The 15,755-nt window shown below is 38.0% G+C and overlaps 1 protein-coding gene across 2 annotated transcripts in view; it reads left to right on the plus strand.

The window, feature by feature from the left end:
• GTDC1 (glycosyltransferase like domain containing 1) overlaps window positions 1-15,755 on the plus strand; it is a 359,684-nt gene that overhangs the window by 273,760 nt on the left and 70,169 nt on the right. For both annotated transcript variants that reach the window (XM_060152957.1, XM_060152956.1), the window contains one exon: window positions 4,342-4,451. In XM_060152957.1, coding sequence (XP_060008940.1) covers window positions 4,342-4,451 — 110 coding nt within the window. The remainder of the gene's footprint in view (window positions 1-4,341; window positions 4,452-15,755) is intronic.

Consider the following 15,755-nt stretch of genomic DNA (forward strand, 5'->3'; position numbering starts at 1 on the left):
CTGCCATAGTTGGGCTGCACAGGAATGAGTTCCCAGCCAGACTGTTTCATTCTTACCTAGTCAAGAATGTGGGAATTGTTGGGAGACTTGGACTCTGACTCATCTTCTAGAATGTTTTATGACGAATCAAGTTTGCTTGATGGGCAGCTGTCAAATCTAGAAATGTCACAGGAAATGAGGAATTATGCCACTATAAATACTAAAAATGCTACAGAGTTAAGCAAAAATCCTTAAGAATACAATTTTATGGCAGAATGTTAGAGGTGGTTCCTTAAAGCATTAAAATGATTGACATAAAAATATTTATTAAAGGAATGATAGAAAACATGTAAAAAAAAAAAGAGAAACATTTATAATGTAGCCCCTACAGATAAACCCTGTTAACATTTTGGTATAGTTCACCCCAACCTTTTTTCTAGGCACATACATCCATTTGTCTTACAAAAATAGATCATAAAATACATATTGCTCTGTCACCTCCCTTTTACTTAACAGTATTTCTTGAATATATTTCCATGCCAAAAATATACTTCTACAAAATTATTTCATGGCTGCAGGGTATTGTATCATATGTATGTATCAAAGTATATTTCTTTATCATCCCATTACATTGTTTACAGATGGTTGCTATTATAAACAATGCTGTTATGAACATACTCTGGCTGAATTTCTGTGCACCTCTTTAATTATTTCATAGGGTAACTTTTCTAAATTGGAATTACTGTGGAAAAAGTTATATACAATTTAAGGCTTATTGTGTACATTACCAAATTGCCCTCTAAACTATTGTTGCAATTTACATCCCTACCAGAATCGATGAGAGCAGAAGAAGAGAGTTTAGGAGCCCGTAAGTCTACAAATGTGGTTATAAAGAATTGACAATAACATTAAATGTGTGTTTAATCCTGATAGCTGTTGACAAAAAGGGGCACTCGATATGTTATTTTTATTTTTTAATTTTTATTTATTTATTTATTTTTGGCTACGTTGGGTCTTCATTGCTGCACGTGGGCTCTCTAGTTGCAGCGCTTGGGGGCTACTCTTCTTGCAGTGCGTGGGCTTCCCATTGCGGTGGCTTCTCTTGTTTCAGAGCCCAGGCTCTAAGCGCGAGGGCTTCAGTAGTGTGGCACGTGGGCTCAGTAGTTGTGGCTCGCGGGCTCTAGAGCACAGGCTCGGTAGTTGTGGCACACGGGCTTAGTTGCTCCGCGGCATGTAGGATCTTCCCAGACCAGCGTTCGAACCTGTGTCCCCTGCATTGGCAGGCAGAATCTTAACCACTGCGCCATCAGGGAAGCCCAATACGTTATTTTAAAATACCTCATCCTGTGTTTCATGCTTCATTCTAAAATCATAAGTATGAGAACTTCACATTAGATTTCTTAGAAAGGAATTTAAGACAGATTCACATTCTCTGCTAAATGGGTCCATTAATATTATGGGCGCTAGGATAAGTCCATGGATGATCCATTGGATATCTGCAGTGAGTCCCTCTCTTGACAAAATATATTGAGCTCTGTCATTGCTATATCCGTGCCTTGATATATGGCTGGGCTGGATATCTGTGCACATCTTTAATGATTCTCTGAATAGTAGGCAATTTCCCATTTGTCTAAAGAGAAAACCGAGAAAAGTTTTCAGCTAAATTGACTATGTAAACTTTGAGGGGCATGGATGAACTGGCCAAGTGTCTACTTATAATATGTAATCTACTAATTTAGACATAGATAATACTTTAAAGCATATATCACGTAGAATATTTTTAGAGGTATTGCTCTTTTCTCAACCTTATAGCTTATGATGTAGTTTTAGTCTAACTCCCCCTCCCATGCATTCTTGACACCAGAATGGTACCACCTTTTCAGGCAGCTGGCATGTTTCTGCCACCTGTCATCTGGAATTCAGTCTAAGCGGTTTGGGGTTCAAGATTGTGAAACCGTATGATGCCATCACTGAAAATCTTTTCTCTGGCTATAAAAACCCACTTACTACTCATAGTCTTCAGTAACCACTTACTCTATTACTTTTTTTAGTGACCTTTAAAATACTTGTTTTCAAAAACACTTTGAATTTTTAGGTCATGTCTCCCAAAATAATTACTAACTCAGTATTAAATCCCTTGGCTTCTGTTTTTAACCGGTCCCATCAAGCGAATGACTGCTAAAACTACCCAAAATTCTCATCAGTTGGCGTCTCAAGTTAATGCTATTTCCCTAAACTGTACTTTGTTCAAAATAAAGTAATTGAGAGAGTGCCTGGTATTATGAGAGACTTTATAAGGACTTTAGATAAGATGCCTCTTTTTCTGAGGGATAATTATATGGAAGAAGAATCTCACCTTACATTCATCCATATATTATAGTTTAAACAAAAAGAGAGGGGATTCATGCAAATCTCTTTTGTGTTCTTATGCAAAGTGACTATTGAATATGAGAGCTTTTGTCCACCTATAAAAAATATCTTAAGACTATAGTAGGATTGTCATGCATTTATCTTGTATAGAAACACTGAAAATATAGGTTCATGAAGCCTGCTGCTTTGAAAATATTCACATTGGAATCTTTTAAGAACTACAGCTTCTACCCAATTAAACCTCCTTCCAAGCCCAAACCACATCTACTTTTACTTTAATACAAAACAAACCAACCAACCAACAAACAAGCAGCAGGAAATATTTAGAATAGATATTCTCTCAGGGGCCCATAGCCAAAATTTTTGGAACTCAAAATGAAAAATTTAGAGAATTGAGTGGCTAGATTTCCCTGTAGTGTTACTCCCTCCTTAAAGTATATTATGTTATATTGTTTCCATTCTTTTCATCTACGTATTTCCAAGAGATTCAGAGTAAAATAACATATATTACAGGTCAGGTGGCAGCTGTTTGATTGATATGGTTGAAGATAACATATGGTGTATTCTTTACTTTAAACTGTTTTGAGTCTTTTTTCTTGCCCACAGCAGTAGTATATGTGAGAATTACCCCAGAACTTCCCAATGGTACATGTGTGTAATACCCATCATCTTAAAAAGCAATGAACATTTTGCCACTGCATTCTTTATTATTTGAAGCAAATCAAACTGAGAGCTTAAAATAAATTGTTACAGAACTCTAATTCTATAAGATCTTACAATTCCAGGAGATTATACATGCCGTTTTAAAATGTAATCAGAAGATGCATTTGTTTTAATTCTTGATACTGAAAATATTGACTGAATTGTGAATTAACACATTTAGGGTTGCAGATGTCATTTTTCATGAGATTTCCTGAATGATATAATTTTCATATTTCATATAGCAGTTTGATCAATTTACAGATTTATTTTACATAATTAGTTGGTAAATGAGAAATTCAATTGCTGATATATAACTATTTCTCTGAAATATAGAAAATAAGCTTAAATTCTGAATTATAAATGAAAAAACAAATATTTTGAAGACATCTGGTCCACATCTGTCTGAAATAAGATAATTTAAAACAGTGTAATTAAATGCAAGAAATACTGAAATATTCACACCTTAGAATGTAAAAAATAAGTCATTCCATTTTAGTGTGATTTCTTGAATTGGTGATTTTTTTAAATTTTAGTGTCCTTTAACCTCTTATTCTGTCATTACAAAGAAGACTGACAAGCTAAACAAACAAAAATAATCCATGTTTTTCAAAGCTTCTACTAAATGAAAGAATTATCTTTATTACTATTCTTTTATGCGTTGACTAACCTCCACTCCTAAGTTAATACTCAGCGGACTTAGAATCAGGCCCACCCCCTTTTGATGTATTTATAATTCTCCATTCAATTATTAAAAATAAGAGATTAGTGAGAAAGTCTGTAATCTCACTCCCTAAACTGTGTGTTCCTTGTGGACAAAAAGAGCCTCAGTAAATGTGAGAGAGAGGTACTCAGACTCATGGAAATGAAAAGCATCTTTGGTACATTCTCATGATCAGTAGAGAATCGTCCTTTGAAGACTGGTCTTTTCTTTTGTTAAAAACCTGTGTTAAGTGGAAAATTAACCATTTTAGGAGAAAGGAAAATAAGGTAGACTTTCTATAGTCTAACCAAAAAATGTGAAAAAAACAGATTCTCCTTTAATAAAAGGCTGCAGAGCCTTGAGACTTCAATAGGACTGGGGTTTGATCCATGATAGAGAAATTAGATTCATGAAAACACTCAATACTAATGCTACAGTGTAAGGGTGAGGGAAGATCTCAGCTTGGATGCCAGAGGCTCTCCTAACTAACAGTAGACCATGAGAGGAATTGATACTATGAGAAGTGAAAATACTTTTCCTAACACATACCCTAAGATATCACAAGTTTTGTTTCGTGTTTTTATTTCCAGGGAGCATGATAAAGATCCAGAGAGTTTTTTTAAGGTATTGATGCATCTTAAGGACTTAGGACTCAATTTCCACGTATCTGTCCTTGGAGAAACCTTCACAGATGTCCCAGGTATTTCTTTTGAATTTTCTTGTGTGTATTTTTATAGATGACATAAGCTGTACAACTTAAGTATTAATTTCCATGTTTCCCTTTGTTAGAATAATCAAGATGAGCACCGTTAACCAAAAGGTTATACGATGGCATTAAAGTGTGATTCAATTAAAAAAATACTTAAGTAAGCATTCTTTGATTTAAGTTGAGAACGTGAAGTCATCTCTTTTATCAAATATAGTTTATACAATGCATCCTGATGTAAATAACATATATTGCCTTAGGCATCTTAACACTTAAGGAAAGTGGGAATTTGTAATTGGATATACACCCTCTCACCTCTGGTGCACTGGTTTGATTCCTACTCACATTGGTAATGGCTGAAATATATTACCATCTGTTAGGTGGCCTGTGTAAAGCATTTTGGCATCAAACTTGTAATGTGGAGTAGACACATATCATAGTTGTCATTGGTCCATGCCTTTTTTATTGAACTTGAGAAAACAAACAAAAATCCAAAGCTGATAGCAGCAGGTCTTCTCATCCTTAATGCCACATGGAGCCTGTTTCAAGCCATTTCCTTCACCCTGCATCCTCACTGGGCATGTTTGGGTCAGTAAGATGAGCACCACCGTCCTAAGCACTTAGGTGTTCATATTTTTTAAGCTTTGGGCATTCAGCTTTTTTTGTAAACTCCAAGTATACAGACAAGAAAAGTTCAGAAATGGCCTCTGTCATCATGCTTTATGACTCTTAAGGACCACTTAAAGTTTACCCTCACTTAGCAAGTACTTTTTGATTCTGGTACAACACAAGGAAGTACACCCAGCTTGTACCTCAGTAGCTTCATCTGATATGGCTCATCCTCTGCCCCCTGCACTTACAGACACCAAACTTTTCTCAGTTCCTCTAAGATTCCAGCCTTCTTTAAACCTTTGCACATTTGCCTATTTGTATTTTATTCATTCGCTCTCAGCTCAAGGGCATTTTCTTTCAATGTGAAGCTTTGCAATGGTCTCATGGCACCCTATACTTTTACCTCATGGTGCCTCCCTCAGTTTCTAATCATATAATTTTGTGTAATTTGTTATCTCACTCCCCCCCCCACACACACACACATACACATAAACATTAGAATGTGGGTGCTGGGAGGACAAAGATTATGACTATCTTGTTCATTACAGTACCTCAGAGCCTAGTGCAGTGCCTGGTACAAGGCTGGAACTCAATAAATATTTGTTCAATAAACAGATAAAAATGTAAACTCCCTGCCATCAAGCAGTTTATAGTTTTCTTGAAGAGGGAACACTTTTGCATAAGGACGGGAAACAGAGGGAAACACAGGATAATGTAATTATATATTAGTATTGACACGTGTGACTTAGAGTAGAATGTTAATTTAAGAGCTAGAACTTGAATAGCCAAAGGATTAGGATATTCCAAAAGGGGAAACAACATGGCCAAAGCATAGAGAAGCAAGTATTTTAGATATTGTACTTAAATGAGAGAACAATTTCAGTGATTAGTGCTATGAGGTCACTAAGTAGAATAGAAGATTCTGCATGCAAAACTTAATAAGCAAGTAATACATGGGCAGGGTAGGGCCAAAGTACGGAGGATGAGCAAAGTAGATTAGGTAAAGGTAAAAAATAGGGAGCCTCGATCTTGAACTGGAAAGAAATATGATAAAGCATGTATTTTAGGAAGATTTATCTTGCAGTGATATGTAGGCAGAACTGCAGTGAGACTCTGCAGCGGTCATCCAAGTGTGATTCTGTGAGGTGGTGGAAGAGAGATTAGTGAGAGGGCTGTAGGAGGGAGACATTCTCAAGGAAAACACAGAAAAGAATTTGATAGATGGATGGCTGTCAGGAAAGAAGGAAGAAAAAATCAGCTCATTTACAAAGCTAGTGAGTTCAATTTTGCTTGTGCCAGTTTTGAGGTGTTTGTGGATGAACTGAGGAAAGAGGCTGGAGGGTATCCCTAAGCAGAAGGCTTTGTAGCCAGCTTTACTGTTGTATAATTTTAAGCCACCACTACAAAGAAGACTAGGTTCTTACTCAAAGGGCCATGTCCTTGGGATCACAGCTCTCCCTTCCCACACGTTAACACTGAGCTATTTAGATGAGCACTGGGGATTGAAAGTGGATTGGGGAGCAATTAGGGGCCCAAGAACTGAGTGCTCAGTAATTACAGGCTCAATCTTTTACTCACTTTGGTTCGACCTCAACACATACTTACTGAGCACTGTGGAAGGGGGATTTCACAGTGTACAGGACTCAGTCTGCACCTCAGAGAGCCCTGCGTTGGGGAGACACTTACATATAATTAACAGGTACCTAGGATGCTGTGGGATCATTAGGGAATGCTGTGGAAGACCATAGGAAGGGTCATATTACCTACGTACACACTTCTGTTACTCCCAGTCCCAACTGGAGCTCCTTTCTGCCCTTGCCTCTGGCCCATCTCTGTCACGTCAAATGTGAATCAATTCTCTTTAAGGCTACAGAACTTCACCTTGCACATAGGAGGAGCCCAAGCTGTTGGCTGGATGACTGAGCCTGGGAGATTTCCAGGTTGTGCTCCTAGAAGGCCACCTTGCTAGTCTTTACTCCAAAGGTTTCTTCACAGGCAGTTCTGTGTAACTTCTGCCATTTGTATCACTGTCCTAGTTTGACAAACACTAGTATAGCACTTGCTGTATTTCAGGCATTGTTCTAAGCCATTTATAAATGTTAACTCTTCTTAACAGTCTCATTCAGTATTATTGTCTCCATTTTTCTTAGGTGGGGAAACTGAGGCACAGAGAAATTAAGTGAGGTCACATAACTATCAATACATAATACTTTTAACCACTATGCTGTGCTACCTTTCCATTTTCTTGTTTTCTGACCCAACTGCTTCTCTGAGTTTAAACATTAATTTTTTTTCCCCACCTCACCATCCAGCACTTCATGCAAAGGGTTACCTAGCAGGGATACATTTCTTTGCCTGTTGTCTCTTCTAGGTGCTCCACTAGCATATCTAAAACCCATACCCTAAAACCAACTTATACACTGTGCAGTATCAGCCAGAAGGATAACTCTGAACACTGTTAACATTTGTGAGGAAGTGGTTTTCTTTTAAATAATTGTAATAATAATCATTATTATCCTGTTAATTGCTATTATTTATTGAAAGTTTGCTTCTTGCTTGGTCCTTTGCCAGGTTATTTCATATACTGCTCATGATAATCCCAAAGGCGTAGGTGTTATTATCCCATTTGATAGATGGAAAAACTGAGACTTTGAAGTCTTGAGTCACTTTGATTACACTCCTTATGAGTCAAGTTTTGCTCTTTCACATACAAGCCTAGATGTATTGGAAAACCAAGAAAGGTTTAATACATGACGGCAGGACCATTAAAATACTCTTATTTTTTTCCCTTGAGGTAAGATTTATACATATAACATTGTATAAATTTACGGTGTACAATGTGATAACTTGATACATTTACACATTGCAATATGATTACCAGTGTAGCTCTAGCTAAGGTCTCTCTCACATCACATAATTATTTCTTTTTCACAGTGAGAACATGTAAGATCTAGTCTCTTAGCAATTTTAAAGTGTATAATACAGTACTGTTGACTGTAATCACTATGCTGTATTTTTGATCTCCAGGACTTATTCTTACTCTAGTTGCAAGTTTGTACATTAATTACTCTATAACCAACTTCTTTCTCCTTCCCTCTACACAGAACTGGTAGGGAAAGGTAGCATATCTGAGTGATGGCATTAGTGCTAGTGAGTTTTACTGCCCTTTTTTTTTGCGGTACGCGGGCCTCTCACTGCTGTGGCCTCTCCCGTTGCGGAGCACAGGCTCCGGACGCACAGGCTCAGCGGCCATGGCTCACAGGCTCAGCCGCTCCGCGGCATGTGGGATCCTCCCAGACTGGGGCACGAACCCGTGTCCCCTGCATCAGCAGGCGGACTCTCAACTACTGCGCCACCAGGGAAGCCCATTACTGCCGTTTTCGATGAAGCAGACAATCTCCATTAAATTTCTTTTGAAAATGTTAAAACCACAGTAGAGCAACTTTGTAGAGTCTTCATACTGTTGATTATTTTCAAATTATGTTGCGGTAAGGTTATTATCATCCTTTTTCTGAAAAGTGTAGTAGTTGATTATCGATTCTAGTTTATAGCTACATAGTTTATCATTCTTTTGCATGATCCTTCCATTTTACAAAAGAGATGCTAGATCTAGGATGGTGACTATTCCAAGGGCTCACAGCTGGGCACAGTGGGCGAGACGGGCAGTAGATAGTGGCAAGGTTAGGAGAAGAACCTGGGAGTCAGTCTCCTCATCCCTACTCACTTCTGTATGTGTTTAACACATGTTTTTTAAATATCTACTTTATGCCAAGCACTAAACTAGATGTTTAAGATGAAGTGGTGAATAAAACAAACATCTTCTGTGATGTTTGCATCACGGAAGTAGTCTAACTCCAGTGCGTTATCCATCGGTTCCTAGAGCGCTTAGCATGTGCCAGGTACTATTAGAAGCCCTTTGTGCCTTGCCTTGTTTATTCGTCACAACAGCCCTGTGAATTAGGCACTTTTGTGATTATCATACTGCAGCTGCGAAAAGTCAGAAACAGGGAGGTTAAAGCACTTGCCTGAAATCACGCATCCATCCAACTATCAATCCACAATTCAAACCTTGCCAGCCCACCTCTCTGCTATTCTCCTCTATGTGGAAATCCACAAAATCATCCCTCTTTTACGGGTAAGACAGCAGGAGGTGATAATGGTGGAAAATTCCTGGCTACTCATATGAAATCATTTCCATTTTCTCTAATAAGCTCTTTGCAAATGGAAAGTTTAAAAACAAATAAACAGAGAACCCCCGCAAAACCTCAAATTCATTTCCTAAATATATCACTCCTTAGATATTAAAGTGAACTCCCTCTTCTTTCTGCCATCTGTCTTCATCACAAGAAAGGTGTCGAAAACAATATGAAGTGGGAAGATATTCCAAATAATACTTGGTATATATTTACTGTTCAATAAATACTATTTGAATGAATGAAAGAATAAGAATTCTTAGAATAATGATGTAGTTTACGTACTGTATCAGATATATTAAAAACCACATTGAAATGATTTCCAAATATTAGAGAGTTAGTGAATGAAAATAGAGAACTCTAAGACTTAAGGAAGTTCTAAGTGGTTTTATATTATATTTTCTGTTTTCATATAAATGACCTTGATTTAACCTAAATCTATCTTTCAATCTGTTCTCATCTTTCAGTTCTTACATCAGTCAGAATAAGCTAAATTATGCTAAGCTAGCAGCCTTAAAAATCTCAGTGGCTTAAAACACTCAACACATATTTTTTATTCATGCTCTATGTTTATTGCAGGTGAGCAGTAGTGTTCTATTCGTATGGTCACTCAGGGTCCCAAGCATATAGAGAGACCCAAGCAACCACCATCACAAACATTACCAGTAACTGTGCCAGATGCAAGAGAAAGCTAGGATGTTCTTTCATTAGCAATTCACTGTTCTGGCCTAAAAGTGACTTAGGGTTCCACTCGACTCTTTGGCCAGAACTTGTTGCAAGGCACTGCCCAACTATAAGGGGCGGCCAGGAAATGCAATCCTGCTTTGAGCCCAGAATGGAGGAGAGCAGAAATAGTTGATGAAAAGCACTACTGACCACCATAGCTCTGACCACCATGCATCATGCTCTGTGGCCCATCAGAAAGAAAATCAAGCCTACCCAAGGTATCTGCCTTAGTCTGGGTGAGTCTATCCGTGTTGAATAAAGAACTTTTAACAAATATGAGAGTACTGCCCACAGCCTTCTTGCTGGAGACAACCCAGCTCGTGTCTGAAGACACATCTAGCAACTGTGTCCCATTAAGCTGAGTTGATATGAAGTCGAGTTGCTCTCTGTGGGAATGGAGTTAATTATCACTTATGGTGATGGCATTTTGGAAAGCTTATAGGGTCAGTTAGGAGTAGTTTTGCCCTCCACCACCAGGGGATATTTGGCGGCGCCCAGAGACGTTTTGGTTGGTACAACTGTTGTGGGGAGGGGAGGGTACTACTGGCATCTAGTGGGCGGAGGCCAGGGATGCTGCTGAACACCCTACAGTGCAGAGGACGGCCCTCACAGCAAAGAAGTATCCAACCTAAAATGTCAGTAGTACCAAGATTGAGAAACTTTGATTTATAAGAATTAAAGTCAGAAGATCAGGTTTGGGACTGGGTCCTGTAGCTTTCTAGGTTAACCTCAGTTAATCCATCTGTACCATACAAAGGGGAAGATGGGAAAGAGAAATAATAATAATAAAACCACCCACCCTATCTACTCCTTTGAGTTACATTGAGGATTTCAAGCACAGTTACATAATTTGGGAGGAGGGAGGGAATTGCTTTCAAAACTACTATGCAGATTTTATTATAAGACTCATGGACTTCTCTTCAGAGTTTATACGGAATGAGTCTTTAATGAATTTTGGATGAAAAGAGGACATTAATGATGCTGAACCTTAAAAGTTCATTCTTGCCATTATTTTAATTATTTTTAATCCAGAAAATTGAAAGGTCATTCTGCCACGTAAAGCATCCATCACACTCCGTGTTACAAATGAACCAAAAAGCCTAGAAGCTCCTCAATGCAAATATTTTTAGCTTAGACCAATTCTCATGACAAGGTCACATTGTTAGCCCTTAAGATGGTATTTTGTTTTGTTTTGTTTTTTAAAGAAGAAGCAGCAAATACTTAAGATATCAAATCAATGGAATGTGTTTGTATACTTAATAATTTCTCACAAATGATAACTCTAAACCAAATACTTTTTTCTATGAACAGCCAAAGCCTTACATCAGGATTCTTCTTTCCCTACATTGTGGGAGAAGTAGTTTTAAGTTTTAGGCATGGGCGGCGGGGAGCAGAACGATTGCAAAGGAAAGTAAAAACCTGAGCTACACTTTTGGCAGACAGAAGTCTTTCTGGTTCACCTTTAATTTGAGGTTAAGAACAGTATGTGGAAAGCTTCTGGTTAGTATCTGGCATGACAATGGTTATTACAGTGATCTTGGCATATTCCTGATCCTTTGCTCTGGAGTCAAATGTAGGATAATTATATAACATTTCCCTCCCCTCCCATCTCCCTTTTCTCTCAGCTCCCAGATACAATCTCATTTTCAGCAGAGCAGCTTACACTAAGGGGGAAATAATAGAAAGGTTCTAGGAACACAAGTAACTTACATCACATTAATATAAAGGTATAAAATTTTGCTACGGGGGAACCCAGCAGAAGGAAAGCTATTAATATATTGATCAATGTTGAATTGTAAGACAATTGTATATGAGATGAAATAAATGTGCCAGTAAGATTAAAGACATTCTCTGTAGACCATACCTTTCCTTTTCCTTTTAACTTTTTAAAAAATTGTATCACTATCTACTCATTCCCCTAACATACAAGTATTTACTGAGTTCGTAGTGTGGTCTGGCACCATATTGTGGATAGCAAGAGGAGAAAATGTGGTTCCTTTCCTCTAGAATCTTACTGTCCAGGAAAACATTGTAAAAATTACATTTTATTATACCATGCCCTTGCTTATATTGTAACATTTTCAGATAACTTTGAATACATAATTTCATAACCCTTACAGCAATCTAATGACCAGATAATCAAACATGCATTAACACCCTCTGTTTATAGCTGAGGAAAATTATTTATATTCATCCCATTGAAATAACGTGGATCTGAGGTTGCTTTTCAGTAGAGAGAACCACCTTTACCTTTTTATTTTACTTTTTATTTTATAGGCATAAAATCACTTTCCCAAGAATATGGTTGGGGAAGGCAGTTTCCCAGGAATCTGATTTGAAAATGAGGTCTTCTGTCTCCCAGTCCTTTGCTGAAGAAAACAACCGTGTATAATGGGAAAGTAGGGAAGATTAAAATAAAAGTAGATATATATGCTCCTGACAGGAAAGAATAAATACTCAGATAGAAATGACAGTATCTCTTAATATTAATTTATGAATTTAACAAGATTCCAATTAATATACCCAAATATTACTTTATATATCTTCACAGAGTTGTTCTAAAATTCCTACAAAATAAAGAAATAAACGGGAAGAGTATCAGAGAAATCACTAACAAAGGAGTATTGAAGGAAAACATGTCCTACCAGATTCAGAACATGTATGAAGTTAAAAGTACTCTTTTAGAAGAGTACTTTACCAATTCAAAATCATGATGGTAGAAAAACGGACAAAAATAGAGAATTCCGAAATAAACCCAGCTTGTATATAATTTTAACATCCACCAAACTTATATAACAAAATTTAATATACTTATCCCAGCTTTAAAATATAATATTTTTTAGTGAAAACAAGAAATTGGGTAAAATAAATAACCTCTGTGGAATTAAACTAACAAAACAAAATATTCATATAAGTAATGAAGTATAGATTTTAAATACATCCTATAGATAAAAGATTGCAAAAGCTTCAACAGAGTATAAGTACCATAACTTACTGAAGTCTTACTCTGTGCCAAGGACGAGGCTAGGCCTTTTACTCACACAGCTAATAAACAATAGAAGTAGTGATAGCCGAAGAAATAAATGCTAAATCAAATTTTAGGAATAAAATCTTTAATTTTTCCAGTAATGAAATAAGTGTAAATACAGAGAATTTATGAGAAAGCGGTTGCATTGACCAAAGCAATAAAAGTAAAGGCATATCCTAACAAAGACTGGCCAGCTAATGGGGAAACATCTGTATGTATGATAATGGCAATGTAAGTTATTTGTCCTGAGCCATATAAGTTACTATACCCTTTGCGTGATTCAGTAATTTCACATCAGAGAATATATCCCATGGAAGTAATTCCCATGCCTCACTCTCATTGCTACTGCTTCTTTCCTAGTTTTTGCCCTTACCTTCTGGGACCTTGACTCCTACAAAAGCTTCAGATTGGTCTTCAAGCCTCTGGACCCTTTGATATTTGATTCAAACACCTACTGTTATTGGTGTTCTTTCTAAACCCAGACCATCCAAGAAGAGAATCACAATAGTATAACAGTAAGAATGTGTCTCATAGATTTTTCTGCACGATGAACTTAAATTTCCTGTCAGCGAATGAGGTTCTTTAAACTCTGACCCCAGTCTAATCCCTCATGGATTCCAGCTCCCTTTTCCATCTCCTGAGTACATCTGTGCACTTATCCACATCCATGCCTTGTGTTATTTATTGCTTAAATTCCCCTGCCCCTCCACACATAGGCACATGCATACCCTTTCTCCACTTGGCAAAATCCCAACTCCAGTGGTGCTTCTTGTCCTGTATCTTCCCTTTTCCTTTCCTTCCCTCCCTAATTGCTCACAGCACCCTTAGTCATTGCATCATTTGCAAGGTGCATATCACACTGCACTCTGGTCAGTCGTCACTTGGCTGCCATAAGGGGCAGTGGTGTAACTGACCAGAAGACACCTTGCGGGTGAAGAGTACAACTTCTTAGACAGAGACAGCTGCGTGGGACCAGAGTCAGCAACACTCCCAGTTGGAGAGGCAAGCTCCCCTGCCCAGCTCTCACTGATACCCCAGACAAAAGTGAGGTTCCCATTCAGTACTTGAGAAGCTCTCTTTTCCCTTCTCAGGAAAGGTTTGTTAAGTCTGCAGCTGCCCTCCCCTAGCAAATGCTTAGGAGACGCGCTAGACACAAGTAACTGGTAACAATTCACTCCCATTGCTCAGCATATCCTGTGAGAATCAGTCTTTTTCCCCTGATCACTCCCAGACATGCCGTTCCGTCAGGCCTAAACTTTAGGCCTGCTTGAACTCTACTCCTGCAGCTTCTGTAAGTGGAATATTTATCTTTTATATGGAAACCAGAGAATTCATTGCAATTCTCAAGGCAAGATCATTTATCCATCCTACCAGGGGGAAGACCATGAAGATAATGTGTCCTAGAATACAACTCCTAAAACATCTCTCAAGAAATTGTTCTCAAAAGTTGTATCTATGAAAACATTACTGAGGAAAAATATTCTTTAATTTTCAAAACACTGTCCTTAAAGTTTATGAGAAATGTATGCTTGGGAATGACACAAGGAAATAGATAAATTAAGTAAATAATGAATGGGAAAAAGTCAAGACATCGGTAGACCAATAGGAAATTAGAAACAGACGCTAATTTTAAAAGCTGTAAATGTATATATGACTTGGGTTGACAGATAGGAGGTCTTGGAATGTGGCTGCCGCACGTTGCTTTGGAGTTTTATCTTTTTGAATTCCTGTAGTTGTATTATGGTCACGATTTGGAGTGTGGTATGGTCAAAATAAAATTTGCTCCAATAAGAGACTTTGGTGGAAAGCCTGCCTGTTTTACAAATTCATGTTTCCTGCAATGGCTATCAGAACAGGAGTCTCTGACAGAAAGCAGCACAACAGGGAGTGAATATCTGGGTCCAAATAGTGAGCTTTTCCAGCTATATCTCTCCTTGCCCAAACTGTTTCATTTGTAAAATGGAAACCATCACAGATACATGGTGCAGTGGAATGAACACGGTCCTGGAATTTAGAAGGCTCAGGGTCTAGGTCCAGCTCTGACACTGATTAACCATGTCACCTCTTTTAGCTTTAGCTTACTTGTCCACAAAATAAAGTCATTCAAATGAGGTTACAACTAGAAAGGACATTGGAGGTCAGGGTGCATCAACTTTTAAAATGGGGTGAACATCCCTACCCCCAAGGGGATTTCACGGAGTGACAGTTTTTGAAGTTTTGATTATAAAAAACAATGAGTATAATAATTATGCTTTTTCAAAACATATTTTACTTCTCATCATCCGATATCTACCTGCACGCTCAACCCCAGCTCCCACTTCAGGCAGCTGAGAACCATTGATCTAGGCCAGTCACATTCTTCTGGCCACCCTCATGGGCTGATTAGAATTGCCCTCTGCTCCACCCTGTAAGCCTTTGCTAACTTCAATTTGCTAAAGATAATCTCTGTGTATCTCACCTTCTCCTCTCCTACCCTTATCAAATAAGTATAACCTCATTGGTCAGGATTTCTCAGTGTGGTTTCAACCACCTTCCTAGCCTTACTTCAATCCTTATCCATGAGTATCCTGGGCTGTAGCCTAGTTTACTCAGTGTTCCCTGAAGATAGCTCACATGTCACTACCCAGAACCCCTTTCTCCTCTTATACCTGTCAAAGCTCAACCACTTTCCCTGACCTCTAAAACAGATATGCTGCCTCCCTTCTTTGAATGTCCATGGGATTTTGTTTATACTTAACT

The sequence above is a fragment of the Lagenorhynchus albirostris genome, chromosome 6, assembly GCF_949774975.1.
Source record: "Lagenorhynchus albirostris chromosome 6, mLagAlb1.1, whole genome shotgun sequence".
NCBI lineage: Eukaryota > Metazoa > Chordata > Mammalia > Artiodactyla > Delphinidae > Lagenorhynchus > Lagenorhynchus albirostris.